The sequence below is a fragment of the Myodes glareolus genome, chromosome 21, assembly GCF_982192425.1.
Source record: "Myodes glareolus chromosome 21, mMyoGla1.1, whole genome shotgun sequence".
NCBI classification, from domain to species: domain Eukaryota; kingdom Metazoa; phylum Chordata; class Mammalia; order Rodentia; family Cricetidae; genus Myodes; species Myodes glareolus.
Window position 1 is genome coordinate 19,582,607 of NC_142046.1, and position 15,898 is coordinate 19,598,504.

At 47.1% G+C, this 15,898-nt stretch overlaps 1 protein-coding gene across 10 annotated transcripts in view; it reads left to right on the top strand.

The window, feature by feature from the left end:
- Ccdc187 (coiled-coil domain containing 187) overlaps positions 1-15,898 on the top strand; it is a 61,095-nt gene that overhangs the window by 12,371 nt on the left and 32,826 nt on the right. For 9 of the 10 annotated variants that reach the window (XM_087899862.1, XM_087899863.1, XM_087899864.1 and 6 more), the window contains 3 exons: positions 7,795-7,911; positions 8,400-9,565; positions 10,015-10,109. In XM_087899862.1, the coding sequence (XP_087755988.1) occupies positions 7,795-7,911; positions 8,400-9,565; positions 10,015-10,109 (1,378 nt within the window). The remainder of the gene's footprint in view (positions 1-7,794; positions 7,912-8,399; positions 9,566-10,014; positions 10,110-15,898) is intronic. The other variant, XM_085681541.2, reaches the window with a different exon arrangement.

A 15,898-nucleotide genomic window follows, 5' to 3' on the forward strand; every position in this document is an offset into this window, starting at 1 on the left:
ACCCTCACCTCCATTTCAGCTCAGGATCCTGCCGTCTCTGCTCCCAAGCAAAGCTGTGTCTTCTAGGGTAACAAGTTTCTGCCTAGCCTGCTGCGTCTTAGCAGAGGATACACACAAGTCTTCCATCTGGCCAGAGGTGATACAGGGTGGGGAGGACAAACACCTTTGGCACCCAAGAGTGAGAGACACAGAAACTACAAGAAGGTTCTGGAAGGTGCCCTGAAAAGACATAAAATACAATCACCTTCCGTATCATCAACATCTCCCCCCCCCTCCCGCTTTCTGTTGTTTTGTTTTAATGGCTTGCTTGAAAAATGACCTGCCGTCCGCCTGACACAGGGTCAGAGGGCGTGCCACCGGCGGCATTCATCACCGTAGTCACCTTGTCACCCTGATGGTAGTGACCATTAGTTTCTGTCAGTGACGAAGCCACAGCTGGGCTAAGGAGAGATGAGTTTGGGTTCAGGGGTCAGAGCCACAGGACTTGGGAATTGGATGAATTAGAAATTTGCTGTAGTTAACAAAAAATTAAATCACAATAGATATAAAATATTCATCCATCCGGGCCAAAGGAAAATGAAGCCCGATATTTAATTTCAGATTATATCACCTCGCTTTGCATTTTTTATCATAGATTAGGTCGGTCTGGAGCTTTGACAGGGCACTTGGGGACTCCATCCATTTCCACAGATTAAAAATCCTCCCGTAAAAAAATTAATTGCCATTAAACTGCTCGGCAGAAGAAAAAATGTGCCCATCAGGACCCATTTATCGACCAGGACTCCTCCGGTGGGCTAATGGGGAGGCTGGATAACTGTGAGAGGCCAGTGGGGGCCGTCTTCCCTACATGGGGCCTCTGGCCCGGCGCCTGGCAGGGAGAGCACATGACCAGGTGGATGCGGCACATAAAGGCAGGACTGAGAGGCTTCTTGGGAAGATCAATCATCATCATCATCATTTCCCCCCCCATCCCCCCCCCGCCCCGCCTACTGAAACCCGGGTGTGACAAGCCTGGCCAAACACCTCACCCTAAGACTGCAGAATTCCGCTCCTGTTCTCACCTGCCTGTGAAGGCAGGAACCATGCCAGGCCCTGTCAGGAGGCACTGTTAAACACAGTCCTCTCTTATAGATGGAGAAGTCTAGGCACTAGCCGTATAGCCGTGGTTGATGGACAGCAGCTGGGATTTGCCCCAGGTCTGGACTATGAGGCCCCAGGGTTAACCTTTCTTGGCCTGGTGTCCTGTTCTGCAGCAGCCTGTCTTAAACTGTCTCTGTTCAGTTATGCAAGCCTCCGCTAAAACAAAAGCACATTTGCATCCTAATGGGATGCCTGTGCTTGTTTATTTGCATATTTTGCATAAAGGATTAAATCTCTGCTGAATATTTGATAATGCAGGATGCAAAAGCATCCTTGAGGTTTTTCAGACTTGATTGATTTTCCACATAAATATGCGTCAGGAGTGTGCTTAGGGCTTTTTCAGAAATTGTTGGAAATTCTGTCCTAATCCCCAGTCAAAATCCACTTGACAGGTTTTTGTTTTTTTTTTAAGTTTATAACTTAAGTGTTTTACCTGTCTGTATGTATATGCACCATATACATTCCTGGAGCCTCTGGAAGCTAGAAGAGGGTTGCCGATACCCTGGAACTGGAGTTACAGGCAGTTGTGAGCCACTATGTGGGTGCTGGGAATTGAACCCGGGTCCTCTGGAAGAGCAGTCAGTGCTCTGAACCACTGAGCCATCTCTCCAGCCCCTTATGGATTTTTTTTAAAGTGAAACTCAAGTCAGCAATTCAAAGAGCAGTTTTTTAAATTTTTTTTTATTTCATTGACCTATATATTTTTTTCTGCTCCCCTCCCTTTCTCTCCCCTCCCTTTCTACCTCTCTCGTGGTCCCACGCTCCCAATTTACTCAGGAGATTTTGTCTTTTTCTACTTCCCATGTAGATTAGATCCATGTATGTCTCAGGGTCCTCATTGTTGTCTAGGTTCTCTGGGATTGTGATTTGTAGGCTGGTTTTCTTTGCTTTATGTTTAAAAACCACTTATGAGTGAGTACATACGATAATTGTCTTTCTTTTTTTCTTTTGGTTTTGGTTTTTTGTTTTTGTTTTTGTTTTTCAAGACAGGGTTTCTCTGTAGCTTTGGAGCCTGTCCTGGAGCTAGCTCTTATAGACCTGGTTGGTCTCGAACTCACAGAGATCCACCTGCCTCTGCCTCCCAAGTGCTGGGATTAAAGGCGTGTGCCACTGATTTTTTTTTTTGAGCTAATCTTGTTTCCTGTTATATAACTGAAGGTGTTTATGAGTTGTTGAAGTTCCTTGGTAGAATTTTTGTGACTGTTTATGTAAGCTATCATATCATCAGCAAATAGTGAGAATTTGACCTCTTCTTTACCGATTTGTGTAAATCAGTAAATAAAAGGAGATCCCCTTGATCTCCTTTTGTTGTCTTATTGCTCTAGCTAGAACCTCAAGAACTATATTGAATAGATATGGAAAGAGTGGACAACCTTGTCTTGTTCATGATTTCAGTGGGATCACTATGAGTTTCTCTCCATTTAGTTTGATGTTGGCTGTTGGCTTGCTGTATTTTGCCTTTATTTAGGTATGTTCCTTGTATCCCTCCTCTTTCCAAGACTCAAAGAGCAGTTTTAAAAATCAAATTCTCTATGGGGCAGTAGTGGCACACACCTTTAATCCTTGCACTTGGGAGGCAGAGGTAGGCAGATCTCTGAGTTAAAGGTGAGTTAAAGGGACTACAGAGAGAAACCCTGTCTTGAAAAACGAAATCACTCTACCACAATATAATTCAGCTGTACTGATTTGAGACTCATATATTGATGAATGGTCATAAGGAAATATAATTTTATAATAAAACCACTTTGTCTCTAGAAAGACAAAATACTTCGTGAGTATAGTAAAATCACTGTGGTTTATGAGATGCAATGATCTGGGATCTAGCTGAGGCACTTCAGCTTGTATCTGTTGGAGTTGTGTGGAATGACGGCATGCACAGTGTATCTGCCATGGGTTCAGAACTGAGGCTGCTGTGAATCTTTGTGATGTAACATGGGGAAGCACTGCCAGAAACATCCTGGATTCATGATGCATTGGATTTTTAAATTGATTTTGCATTAAATAGGGTTTCCATTGCTGTGAAGAGACACCATGACCATGCAACTTTTATAAAGGAAAACATTTAATTGGAGCTGCCTTACAGTTTCGGAGGTTTAGTCCATTATCATCATGGTGGGACACAGTGGCATGCAGGCAGACATGGTTCTGGGGAAGGAACTGAGAGTTCTACATCTTGATCTGGAGGCAACAGGAAGTAAACTGTTACACTGGGTGTAACTTGAACATAGGAGACCTCAAGACCCACCTTCATAGTGACACACTTCTTCCAACAAGACTGCACCTACTCCAACAAGGCCATACCTTCTAATATTGCCATTCCCTATGAGCTTATGGAGGCCAATTACATTCACACCACCACATTCCACTCCATGGTCCCCATAAGCTTGTAACAATATCATAATGCAAAATGCATTTAAAAGTCAAAAGTCCAACTTCAAAAGTCCCCATAGTCTATCACAGTCTTAACAATGTTTAAAAGTCCAAAGTTCAAAGCCTCTTCTGAGATTCATGCAACCTCCTAACTGTAATCCATTATGAAATCAAATCAAAAAATAGATCACATACTTCCGACGTTTAATGATACAGGACATTCATTACCTTTCCAAAGGGGAATATAGTGACGAAATACTAGACCAAAGCAAGAATGAAAAACAGCTGGGAAAACTCCAAACTCTGCCTTTCCATGTTTGATGTCAGAACACTCTTTAGATCTCCTTTCAGCTTTTTTGACCACAATGCACTTCTTCCTCTTGGGCTGTTCCGTTCCCTGTTAGTAGCTTTCCTCAGCAAGTACCCCATGGTTCCAGCGTTGCCAACATCTTGGGGTCTCCAAGGCAATTCAGGCTCCATCCCTGACGTATGCCTTGGTCTTGGGGCAAGATCCTGAGGTCATCACTCCCTTTATTCCATTTCCTAATCTGTTTATCTCCGTGAACACAGGATTTAGCTTCATTCCACTTCCTGGTTCCCCTTTTCTCAATCCGTATATTTTGCTTATTTCCTTTCTCAGCTTGCTTCTTTTCGTTATAAATCTACATTAGAGTTAATGCTAGTAGTAACCACATGACAGAGATAGACTCTGTCTATCTAGATGGTTTTGAGATTCCTTTAGCTGATGCCATTAACCCAGAACTCTTCACTTTCACCTCAGGTATACTTTAGGACAGGGCAAAAGCATTCTGTAACTATGGACTCTCAGTGTGTTCTATGGATGTGCACTGCTGCATCCATAGTTTACAACAAGTTCACAGCATTTTTACACAGGCTTCCACAGAGCATGTGGGCCTGTGTATGTATGTGAGTCATGTGAAACTGAGCATTATAGCTTGTGAATGTGCAAGAATGAGCCTTGTAAATATGAGCCTTGTAAAATATTACATGAATGATCTCTAGGCAACATACTAAAATTCTTCTCCTCTGAAACCTCTTGAGCTAGGCTCCCAGAGTTCATCAAACCACATTCAGTACCACCGTCTTCCATGCTCCTACTAGAATGGTCCGTTAAGCAGCACTTTCTAATTCTAATTCTTCCTTTCTAATTCTTAGTCCCAAGGTCCATATTTCTTCTAACCAAAGCAAGGTGAGGCCTCTCACAATACCCCAGTCCCTAGTACCAACTTCTGTCTTAAGGTTTCTATTGCTATGAAGAGACGTAACAACTATGGCAACTCTTTTTTTTTAATATTTATTTATTTTATTTATTATGTATACAATATTCTTTCTCTGTGTATGCCTGAAGGTCAGAAGAGGGCACCAGACCTTATTACAGATGGTTGTGAGCCACCATGTGGTTGCTGGGAATTGAACACAGGACCTTTGGAAGAACAGGCAATGCTCTTAACCACTGAGCCATCTCTCCAGCCCTATGGCAACTCTTATAAAGAAAAACATTTAATTGGGGTGGCTTACAGTTTCAGAGGTTTCATCCATTATCATCATGGCTGGCAGGACATGGCAGCACACAGCAGACATGGGGCTGGGGGAGGAGCTCAGATGTCTACATCTTGATCTGTAGGCAACAGGAAGTGAACTGTCCCCTACATTGGGTGTAGCTTGAGCATAGGAGACCTCAAAGCCCACCCCCCACAGTGACACACTTCCTCCAATAAGATCACACCTACTCCAGCAAAGCCACACCTCTGAATAGTGCCACTCCCTATGTGTTTATAAGGGTCCATTACATTCAAATTACCACAGATGCTGTGTGTTTAGAAACCTTTTCCTGTAGCCATTGTTTTCTGCCCCCACATTTCAGTTTTGCAGAGCTAGCTGGACTGGAAGTGGTATGTCTGTGTCTTTGAGTATGCAGCCCCATATGGGACCAAGACCTACAGTTTAAGAAGCTGGGGCCTAGAGAAAGCATGGCCTGGAAGCCTTGTCCCCATGCCGGGTGTGGCTGGGTGCCCAAGAAAGGTAGTTTCAGGGCTGGAGAATTGAGTAGCTTGGAACAGCTCAGTGCAGCAGAGTTCTTTCGGGCTGAAGAGATCACTCAGTCTGTGCAAAATAGGGCTTTGTTTTTCTTTGGCCTGGATAGGTGACTATTTTACAACTATCATGATTTAACTACTTTTTGAGAGGTTTTTTAATTTTAAAATATTTAATTTAAATTTTATGTATATGGGCATTATGCTTACATGTATGTCTGTGCACTACTTGCATGCCTGGTGCTCAAAAAGGCCAGAAGAGGGTGTAAGCTTCTTGGGAACTGCAGTTAGTGAGCTGCCATGTGGGTGCTGGATCAAAGCCAGGAAGCAGCCAGTGCTCTTGACTGCTGAGCCATCTCTCCAGTCCCCAATGGCTTAATTTTCTAAACTATGGCAGATTGCTAATTCAGTTCACAGCTGTCAGGTCAGTGGAGGAGGACTTAACTCAGGTAGACTGCCCTCAGGGGTCAGTACTCTGGATCATCTGAGCTGTGATGTGCTAGCCATAGGAAATGGGGCAAGTCCTGCCTGAGTCCACGTGGAGACGTGATTCCAAGCCTCAGATAGTGTCACCTTGAGCAGGAGCGTGGGTGGAGTGGCTGGGAACACACCAGGTGTGATCTGAGTTTTGCAGAGCTGGTTGGACCCAAAGTAGTATGTCTGTGAGCGTGTGTGTGTGAGAGCCTGTGTGTGCATGTGCATTGCACACCTGCGAGTGTAAAAAGCGTGTGTATACGGTTGCTTGTGCATTTGAGTGTGTGATCATGTCTGTGAATGCATGTTTGTGCATTTGAGTGTGTGATCATGAGTGAGTGCACATTTGTGAACATATGAGCATGTGCGAATATGTAATATGTGTGCTAATGTGAATGAGCATATATGAATTACATGAGCCTGTATGTGAACATGTGAGTATGTGGATTATCATGAGTGGAGAACCTGTGTGAATGTGTGAGTGTGTGCAAGCATGTGAACATGTGAATGTGTGAGTCTGTGTGTGAGTCTTGTGTAAGCCTATGTAAGAAAACTGTGAACTCACTGTGAACTATGAATGGGGCAGAGTGGAGAATGTTTGTCCCACGAGATGGCCTTCTAGAAAGAATTGCATACATTATGATAGTTGAATGCATTTTAAAGCAAGGGCATGATGGGTGTGCCCTGGCATGTCCACATTCTCTGGAGACAGAACAGTTTTTCATTGTTGTTGTTTGTTTGCTTGCTTTGTTTTATTTCTCTGTGTAATTATCAGCCTGGCTGACCCGGAACTCACTCTGTAGACCAAGGCTGGCCTCCAATTCACAGAGCTCTGCCTGCTTCTGCCTCCAAATCCTGGGATTAAAGGCGTGAGCCGCCACCACCAGGCAAGGAAGAACATCCTGTGGTCTGCCACATCCGAAATTTGCAGTAAGTTCACAACTGTCTTGCACAGGCTTCCACGGAGCATGTGGACCTGTGTGATCCTGTGAGTTATGTGAGCCCATGCGAAACTGAGAGTGTGTAAAGCTTGAGAGTGTGTAAGAATGAGCCTTTCGAGCACATGGGAAAGTGTAAATGAGTGTGGGTGAAAGGCACACTTCCTTCCTGTTTTTGTGGGGCCCCGTGACTGGGGTCGTCATGGTGGCCAATCCGTGTTGGTATTGGTGGTTGCAATCTGAGATCATGGAGTAAAACCTTGATTGGCCATGTTTGTCATATGACTGTGTCTGTTAAGGGCAGCTCGGCCACGCCGGTCATTTATTTCTGACCGTTTAGGAGGCCTAACGCCATCTCTGATCCTGGCCCCATTGCTGTGACTCTGGCCAGCTGAAAGAGTATATTAATTTCTCTGTGGTTGTGACATGGCTGCTGTTGTGGCCCTGGCAGGAGCCCCTGGCTGAGTGGCTGGTTACGGGTGTCACCCGAGGCTGCGGCCTTGCCGTTGTTCTTGGTCAAGTGTGGCCTGTGTGCCGAGGCTGGTGTGGAGTGGTTTATGGGGAGAGTTGTTGGTCAGGGAGTCTTTGTTACCCTCGCCATTGAACAGGATTCTGGGGTTCACCATCAGTTACCCTGGGGTGCTCCTCACCCACACTGGCTAGTGACTAAACATCTGGCTTTGTTCCCACAGGGGTTTAGATGTGAGGGGTTTCCCTGTGAGCCCTTGTGGGGTATGCCAAGTTGTCTCCAGAAGTGGAGTATGAACCATTGCCAGTGGTCTGAGGGCCGTGGTCCAGCTGTGTGTTTTCTATTTAAGATTCTGAGTTGACTGGTGTGTACGCCTGGAGAAAAGGACAAGCCCTGGTGAGGCGGCTGCTTGGGCCCCCTCCTGCCCTCTCTCGGCTCCAGAGCAAGGCCCCCACCACGGAATTAGGTACCTCTTGCCTCAGCCTTAGCCTGCTGTGTTTTGCTATGGCATTTGTGGGTGGGCACAGAGATTTCTGTGCTGCCCCCCCGGGGGGGGGAGGGTGGTAACTGGGCAACCTCTCGAGATTTCCCTGAGAGATGGACATTTGGGAATAATTACATTTACAAACCTGAAGAGAGCTTTTCTCAGCTTTGAGAGCAGATGTGCTACTTGGGCTTTTGTGAAGAGAGCGAATGGAAATGACCGCTCCTGTGCTGCCTTCCGTGTACCCCGCCCTTCCGAGTACTCCGCCAACACACGTGGAGCTGGTGGCTCACTCGAAAGCAGCACTTGCCCTTCTGTGCACTGATCATGAGGGCGGAGACTGAGAGGGAGCTTGTGGGGCCAAGGCCAGGGTCTCCCTGGTCATCTCTATGATGCCCCAATGGAGGAGCAGGTCTGTTCTTTCCCCCAGTCCACAGACTCCAACACTCCTTCACTGCCCGTCTTTTCAGGCTCTGACAAGGAAGCAGGAACCATCGGGGACACATCTGTCCACATCTGGTTGTCTAAGCCTCCCTGTGCCCGTGGTGACCAGATGGTTTCGGAGCACACACCCAGCCTGGCTTCCCATGATCAGTCAGGAACTATCCAGGGTGCCATGGAGATCCTACAAGACCTGCGCAAGCAAATCCAGACTGGTCTGGAGCTTGCCAGGCGCCCCAGGGTGGCAAGGAAGCTCTCATCATCAAAACCAAAGCCACAGAACCTGGCAGGGAAGAGCCAGCAGGGACCCCAGAGCTCCTGGGACATTCAGGGATCCTCAAAGAGTGCTTGGACTGCAACAGAAGGGAAGTGCTCTTCCTTGGGCAGGGCTGGAAATTTGCACAGCCAGCAACACTGGAAGAAAGCAGCGGCTGAGCGGGAGTCTTGTTCACAGAGAGCCTGGGCAGCACAGGGACAGCACACCTCCTTCCAGAGGCCTGGAAGCACCCCAGAAAAGCCAGGCTCCTTCTCCCAGCGTCCCTGGAGTGCCCTGGCTTGGCAAACCAGTCCACAGAGGGCCTGGGAAAATCTAGGACAGGATCTCTCCTTCCAGAGTTCTGGAAGCCCCCCTAAAAAGTCAAGCCCCTTCTCACAACGACCCTGGAGTGCTCTGGCTGGCCAAGCTTGTTCACAGAGGACTTACACAGCTGGTACAGACTGGGAGATTCCTGGGTACAGCCCAAGGAGCTCCGTGGCGAGGCCACATCCTGCTCTCCAGCAGCCCTGGAGTAGTGCCTCTGTTCAGAGTCCCTACAGTAAGGACAAAAGTGCTGGCCCTCCTCCCTCAAAGGTCAAGCCAGCTTGGCCAGATCTTGCCCAGGACTTCCCTCAGAGCAAACCAGCAAAGGAGAGAGACACACTGGAGACCCCACCCTGTCCTAGGCTGCAGCAGTCTCTGGGCCGGCCACGTATCTCTGAGTCTTTGCGTGACTTCATGCGTCAGAAGGCCCAGGCCCGACGCCAACAGGCCATGGAGCAGAAGGCCTTGGCCGCACACGCTCTGGAACTGCAGAACCAGCGGCTGCAGGAGGTGTATCGAAAACAGCGAGAGGCCATCCTTGGCAAGGCTGTCCCTGTGGTTTCCCAGAGGAGCCCTGGCATCGTCACCTTTGTTCCCAGTTCCGTGCAGTCTGGGGTATGTGCTGGGTGGGTGACGAGAAGGGAATTAGCCAAGACTTTGAGCCTGAGGCTCTTTGCTACCCCTGCCTGCCTACTGCCCATCAACAGGTGGGTGGTTGGGTGCCACTGGGGGGTGAGATGGCATTGGGTCTGGGCAGCTTGCCGGAATACCTGGGATGGAGCCAATGTTAAGGAGAAGAGGCTAGGCATGGGACACCTTTGTCCCCGGCTGGGATGGTGGCAATGTTGGGGGATGTTCCTAGTTGAACTTGGTTCCTCTTTGATTGTTTGGGGGGAGTTCCTGCACAGTCCCCACAGATAGACAGGACTAGAGGGACCTATTTGCCTCTTCACCCCTAATTCTTTGAAATGCCCTGAGAATCCAGGCTGAAGCCCTGGTAGAGGCTGGAGCCTGACTCTGACCTTAAATGAGGGTGTGGGTCTTATGTGTCCTCTCTGGTTTAGGACCTGGAAGCCCCTGGAAGTCTCGGGTCCCCACTGCAGAAGTGGAGCAAGGTGACATCTGGCATGGTGCTTGGGAATCAAGAGGATCCAGACAGGTGGGTGGGGTTGGCAGGGATACTCTGCCTGGGCAAAAATACAGGGAGCTCGGAGGGGAGGAGGGGAGGATGGATGTTGGGGGCTCTCGGGACATTGCTCATGACAGTGTGGCTTCCTGGGGACTGGCTGTGGCCACCCCAGTGCTTTAAAGAGAAGACACTGCTGTGTTTTGCTGAGGTGGGAAAGTCACTGTGAATAGATGCAACACATTTGTGTATATACGTGTGCATGCACATAAATGGACTTGGTGTGTATACAGTTCCACACGTTTGTGTGTTTGTAGGCCAGAGGTTGACTTCAGATATTGGCACTCAAGAATTATCAACCTTGGGTATTTGAGACAGGGTCTCTTCCTGGTACCTGTGTCTTACTGATTAGGATAGCCTGGCCAGACAGTGAGCTCCAGGAATTCTCCTGCCTCTGCTCCCCTAACGCTGGGATTATAAAGATGGAGCACCATGTCTGGTTTTGTTTTAATGTGGATTCTGGAGAGTAAATCCACGATTATATGGCAGGCATGTTGCTGACTGAGCTCTCTGCAGAACAGCCTTTTTGTTTGTTTCTTGTTTTTTGTTTTCCAAGACAGGGTTTCTCTGTATAACAGTCCTGGCTGTCTTGGAACTCACTTTACTTTGTAGACCTGGCTGGCCTTGAACTCACAGAGATCTTCCTGACTTTGCTTCCCACGTACTGGAATCTTTTTTTTCCTTTTTATCTATCTGTCTGTCTGTCTGTCTGTCTATCTATCTATCTATCTGTCTGTCTGTCTGTCTGTCTGTCTATCTATCTATCTATCCATCTATCTATCTACCTATCTATTTTATGACTGCATGTATGCCTCCTAAGTACTGGAGTCTTTTTTTTCTATTTATTTATTTATTTATTTACTTTATGACTGCATGTACGCCTATGTAAGGATGTTGTATCCTGGAACTGGAGTTAACAACAGCTGTGAGCTGCCATGTGGGTGCTGGGATTTGAACTCAGATCCTTTGGAAGAGCAGCCAATGTTCTTAACCACTGAGCCATCTCTCCAGCCCACCTTTTAAAAAACTCTTCTTCTTTCTTTCTTTCTTTCTTTCTTTCTTCCTTCCTTCCTTCCTTCCTTCCTTTTTGTTTGTTTTTGTTGGGGGGGTTGTTTTTCAAGATAGGGCTTCTTGGTGTAGTTCTGGCTGTCCTAAAACTTGCTCTGTAGGCCAGACTGGCCTAGAACTCACAGAGATCTGCCTACCTCTATCTCCCAAGTGGTGGCTGCCCAGAACAACTTATTTTTAACATATAAATGCATTTAGTTATTATTGTATGTATGGAGGTGAGGACATGCTGTATAACTTGCCTGTGGAGGTCAGAAGACAACTTGGTGAAGGTGGCTCCCTCCTGCCACCTTCACATGAATTACAAGGCTTGAACTCAGGTTGCCAGGCTTATGTAGCAAGAGCCTTTACCCACTGAGACATTCTGCCTGCTCCCAGCCTATTTTAAAATGCACAGGATGAGAACACTGTGGTCTGCAAATGTTACCTGTCTGTTGCCTCCAGCATCCCTATCAAAAGGTAGCTTCTGACACTTTCTGGCAGTGGTGTCCTGAATGTCCTTCCCTTGGCTCCTTGTTGGGAAGATGCAGATGCAGCTTTTGTAGCCTGCTGGTGCACCAGGGTCTCCTCACATTTCCTTTATCCAGTGCTGTGACTCAGGTTAGTCTCCCATGCAGCTACCCCAAGGGATGCTCCTGGGATCCCTGCACCTGTCTGAACATCTGCCTTTGTTTTTCCTGATGCTCTCCCTGGTGTTTGTGCCATACAACAGTCCAGAGCAGCAAACCCCTAAATGCCGAAATACCCAAAGGAAAACAGATTCCTTTCTTTTTAAGGATTATTTATTCATTATATAGACAGTATTCTGGCATGTAGGGCACCAGATCTCATTACAGATGGCTGTGAGCCGCCATGTGGTTGCTGGAAATTGAACTTAGGACTTCTGGAAGAGCAGCCAGTGCTCCTAACCTCTGAGCCATCTCTCCAGCCCCCAAAACAAATTTCTAACATTGAAAATTAAATTCTGGAAACACACAAAAATTAGAGTCTTTAAGAGACATATTGACATTTCAAAGGGAGATTTACTTGAGAGACATAAACGTAGCAGAACATTTCAGAGGCCACTCTATACAATATAATAGGTAAGCAGGACACAGGCACTTAGTACTCAGGGACCCTCACAGTGAATACATGGTGGCTGTGAGCAGGCAGGCCGCACTCAGTAGGAGACAGGGCACTACTTGTGTGGCTGGGTACCCAGCCTTCTCCTCTTAGTCATCTGGATAAGGGATAGATAAGCCATCCCCTGGGGAGAGATGCCACCCAAAGGAGTGGGTTCCAACAGTTTAATCTTTCACCGAAGTGGGTCTGTAGGAAGGACATCTCACAGGCCAAGGGGGCCTCGGTGTTTCCTGAGTGCACACTTTGTGCACCCAAGCCAGTGTATGAACGTGCTCTTTCCAGAGCCACACTGGCAGAAAGCGCCAAGCAATGATTAATTAGAGCTCTCTAGACGTCTTTATGAATTTACATCTCCCGCCCTGTGGGGATGTGAGTGAAGAGAAAACACAAATGAAAGACAACATTGACAAATCGGATGTGGGAAAAGAACCACACAGAATAAAATGAGGCAGAATGTGAAGGGTTTGTGATGAAGGCCACAGAGGCCACAGGGCGGACATGGACAGCGTATACAGGCCATCTCTGAGAGATGCTACCTGCCTGGCTTGGGCTTGTTTGGGAGTCTTAGTCATGGTGGGACGCTTCTGTTTTTCTGTTAGGGCCTCGCTTCTTGGGGACCGTTTTCCCGTTCATTTCTTTCAAGGATCTCCCAAATACTGGACTTTGGAGAATCCCTTGCAGGCACAAATATGTCCCCAGGATTCTAGGCATTCTTCGGGATGCAGGAGTCGAGGCCATGCAGAGAGCAGAAGGATCCGAGTCGCAATGCCTGGCTTGCCACCCTCTCATGCAGGCTTCCCCCCTGAGGTTTTCCGGACACGAGCTCCTAGGACTTTGGTTTCAGTATTCAGAATTTTAATATTTCAGGGCCAGGATTTTAGACTTATGAGGAATTTATTCTTTCAAGATTTCAACATTTGGGGTTGTCATTGGCACTGAGTACCTGGAAGAGGATTTCACCTGTGTGTCCAGCTCCTAACCCATTACTCCTCTCCTGGGTAGCCCACCTGCTCCCATCACAACAGGCTGGAAACACATGGCCCAGTCACAGGAACCCAGAGGTCCACCCCAGGATGATGTATGGGGTTTGTTGTGCACTGTGTTTCTCTATGGAGTTCTTTGAGGAATCTGCAAGCTGTTTGCTACCGTAGCTTTAGCATCTCCCATCCCTGTCAGCAGCGTGTACCCTTCTTTCCTTCCTCCTCTCTTCCCTCCTTCCCTCTCATTCCTTTCCCTCACCATCAAAACAGGACAGCTCCTCCCCTCCTCCACCTCTGGATCTTGTCAGCCACTCCTTGACCTGGTCTCATTCTGGCCACCTGCTAAGGTACTGTGGCCAGCACAGGAAGTGGGGGAGGAGGAGTCACAAGAGATTGGCAGCTCCTCATAGGAAATGTCCTGCCCTAGGCTCACTAGGGATGTTCGTGGGTATGTTTTTGGCAATAGTGTTGGGAGGAACTTTGAGATGGCCTCCTTGGTGCCTGCTTCTATCCCTCTGTATGTACCTTTAGTCGGATGGGATGGATGTTCCTCCTCCTCTTGACGCCTCTCCCCAGCTCCCTCCTTTCTTCTGCTTAGTCTTTCCCTGGCTGTATCCTGGGATATCATACCTGAAGCGCAGCCCAGATGCCTGGATCTGTGAACTTCTAAAGCAGCTTCTATCTCCAAATAGAGGAGTACTCAGGTCCAACCAGTTGCCGTACCCGTGGGTAGCCCTGAGCAGCCTGCATAGCTCCTCCAACATCCTGCAGTATTAGAGGGGGTGTCCCCGTCACTGTGGGAAGCTGTAGACCTGTCTCTCTTTACTGCATCCTGGCCCTTTTTTATTCCCATTTTCTAAAACTCTACTAAAATACATATAACATTTACAACAATAACCATTTTTTTAAATCCTCAATCCATCTGGATTGTGTTTTAAGTTTATGCTTAACTGATACATAAAAACATAAAAATTGTACATATGGATGGATGGGGTACATGTGGTGTTTTGATACATGCACACATTGCATGATATTTAAATTAGGTTAAATGCATCCATCTCCAAACATTTATCATTTCTGTATGATAAAATATATTTAACATCCTTTTTTTTTCTAAGCTTTTTGGTATTGTACGGTATGTTATCATAAAGGGCGGTTAGAATAACTTCAACTGTAGCCCAACTGATCGGCGTCTCGGCTTCTTTCCGCTGGAGTCTCACACACCCTCCCCTGGTCTTCTGTGTTGGGAACTGAACCCAGAGCTTCACATCTGTTAGACAGCCCTCTACCACTGAGATATATCCCTCGCTTTTGTTTATTTATATATTTACTATGCCCTGGCTGTCCTCAAACTCACCAAGATCCACCTGCCTCTGTCTCCCGAGTGCTGGGATTAAAGGTATTTACCCCCTTCCCAGCCTTTAAAACAACAACAACAACAACAACAAACTAAAACAGCCCCTTATTAAGTTTTATTAAGTTTATTGAGTTGCCCAGGCAGGCATTAAACTCTTCCTTCCTCGGTTGCCTAGGAAACTGGCTTTTTCAGGCCTGTGCCTTCACCTAACTTCTTTTGTTGTTTGTTTTTATTAGATTTTTTAAAATTATTATTTGTTTGGAGACAGGGTCTCATTGTGTGGCTCTGACTGGTCTAGGGCTCAGAGAGATGCCCCTCCCCTGCTAGGCGGGATTAAAGGCGTACGCCATCACATTGTGCAACTCTGACTGATCTGGGGCTCATGGAGTTGCTCCTCCACCTATCACATCAGCATTTGCTCTTTGTTTTAGGTGAGGGTCTCACTGTGCAGTTTTAAGTTCACAGTCCTCCTACTTCAGCCTCTCAGAGTGCTGAGGTTGCAGACACATACCACCATGCCTGGTTTAACTTTTAGGGGCACAGCCAGGGGCATCAATTCGTATTACTGTGCAGTCATCACCACCATCCATCCTCAGAAAGTTCTCTTCTTCCCCCAGTGGATCCTCTGTCCAATTAACCCCAACCCAGAAGCCCTTGTCAGTCCCTGGCATCATCTGTCTGCTGATCTGATGGCCTATCTGAACTCAGTCATGTGGACTCCTGTGAGACATGTCCTTTTGTGACCGATGTTGCTCAGCTTGATGCCTCTGAGGTTCATCCCTAGTGTATAGCAGGGACCATTCCCTCTTCCTTCTTAAAGTTGAGAAACATCCCATTGTGAAGCACGATTAATGAAAACCCAGAGACAGATAATTAAAGGTCAGAAAAACAAAACAGCCAGCCACTGACTATGACCACTACCTCAGTCCAAAACGGTGATCCTCCCTCCAGGAATCTCAGAATGAGACTGCGTGTAAGAGCTGTCTCCTCGCATTTTATATTCCTCTCTAGGGTTGGTATTAAAGGCATGCACTGCCTGGTTTCTATGGCAAACAAGTGTGACTACTGGGAGGAAAGATGTGTGTCACCACTGCCTGGTCTGTAAGGCTGTCCTGTGGGGCTGTTTTACTCTTGATCTTCAGGCAAGCTTTATTTATTAAAATACAAATGAAACATCACTACACCATTGTGTGGATGGGCCTCGTGTTGCCAAACCATCATCTGCTCCTGGACCT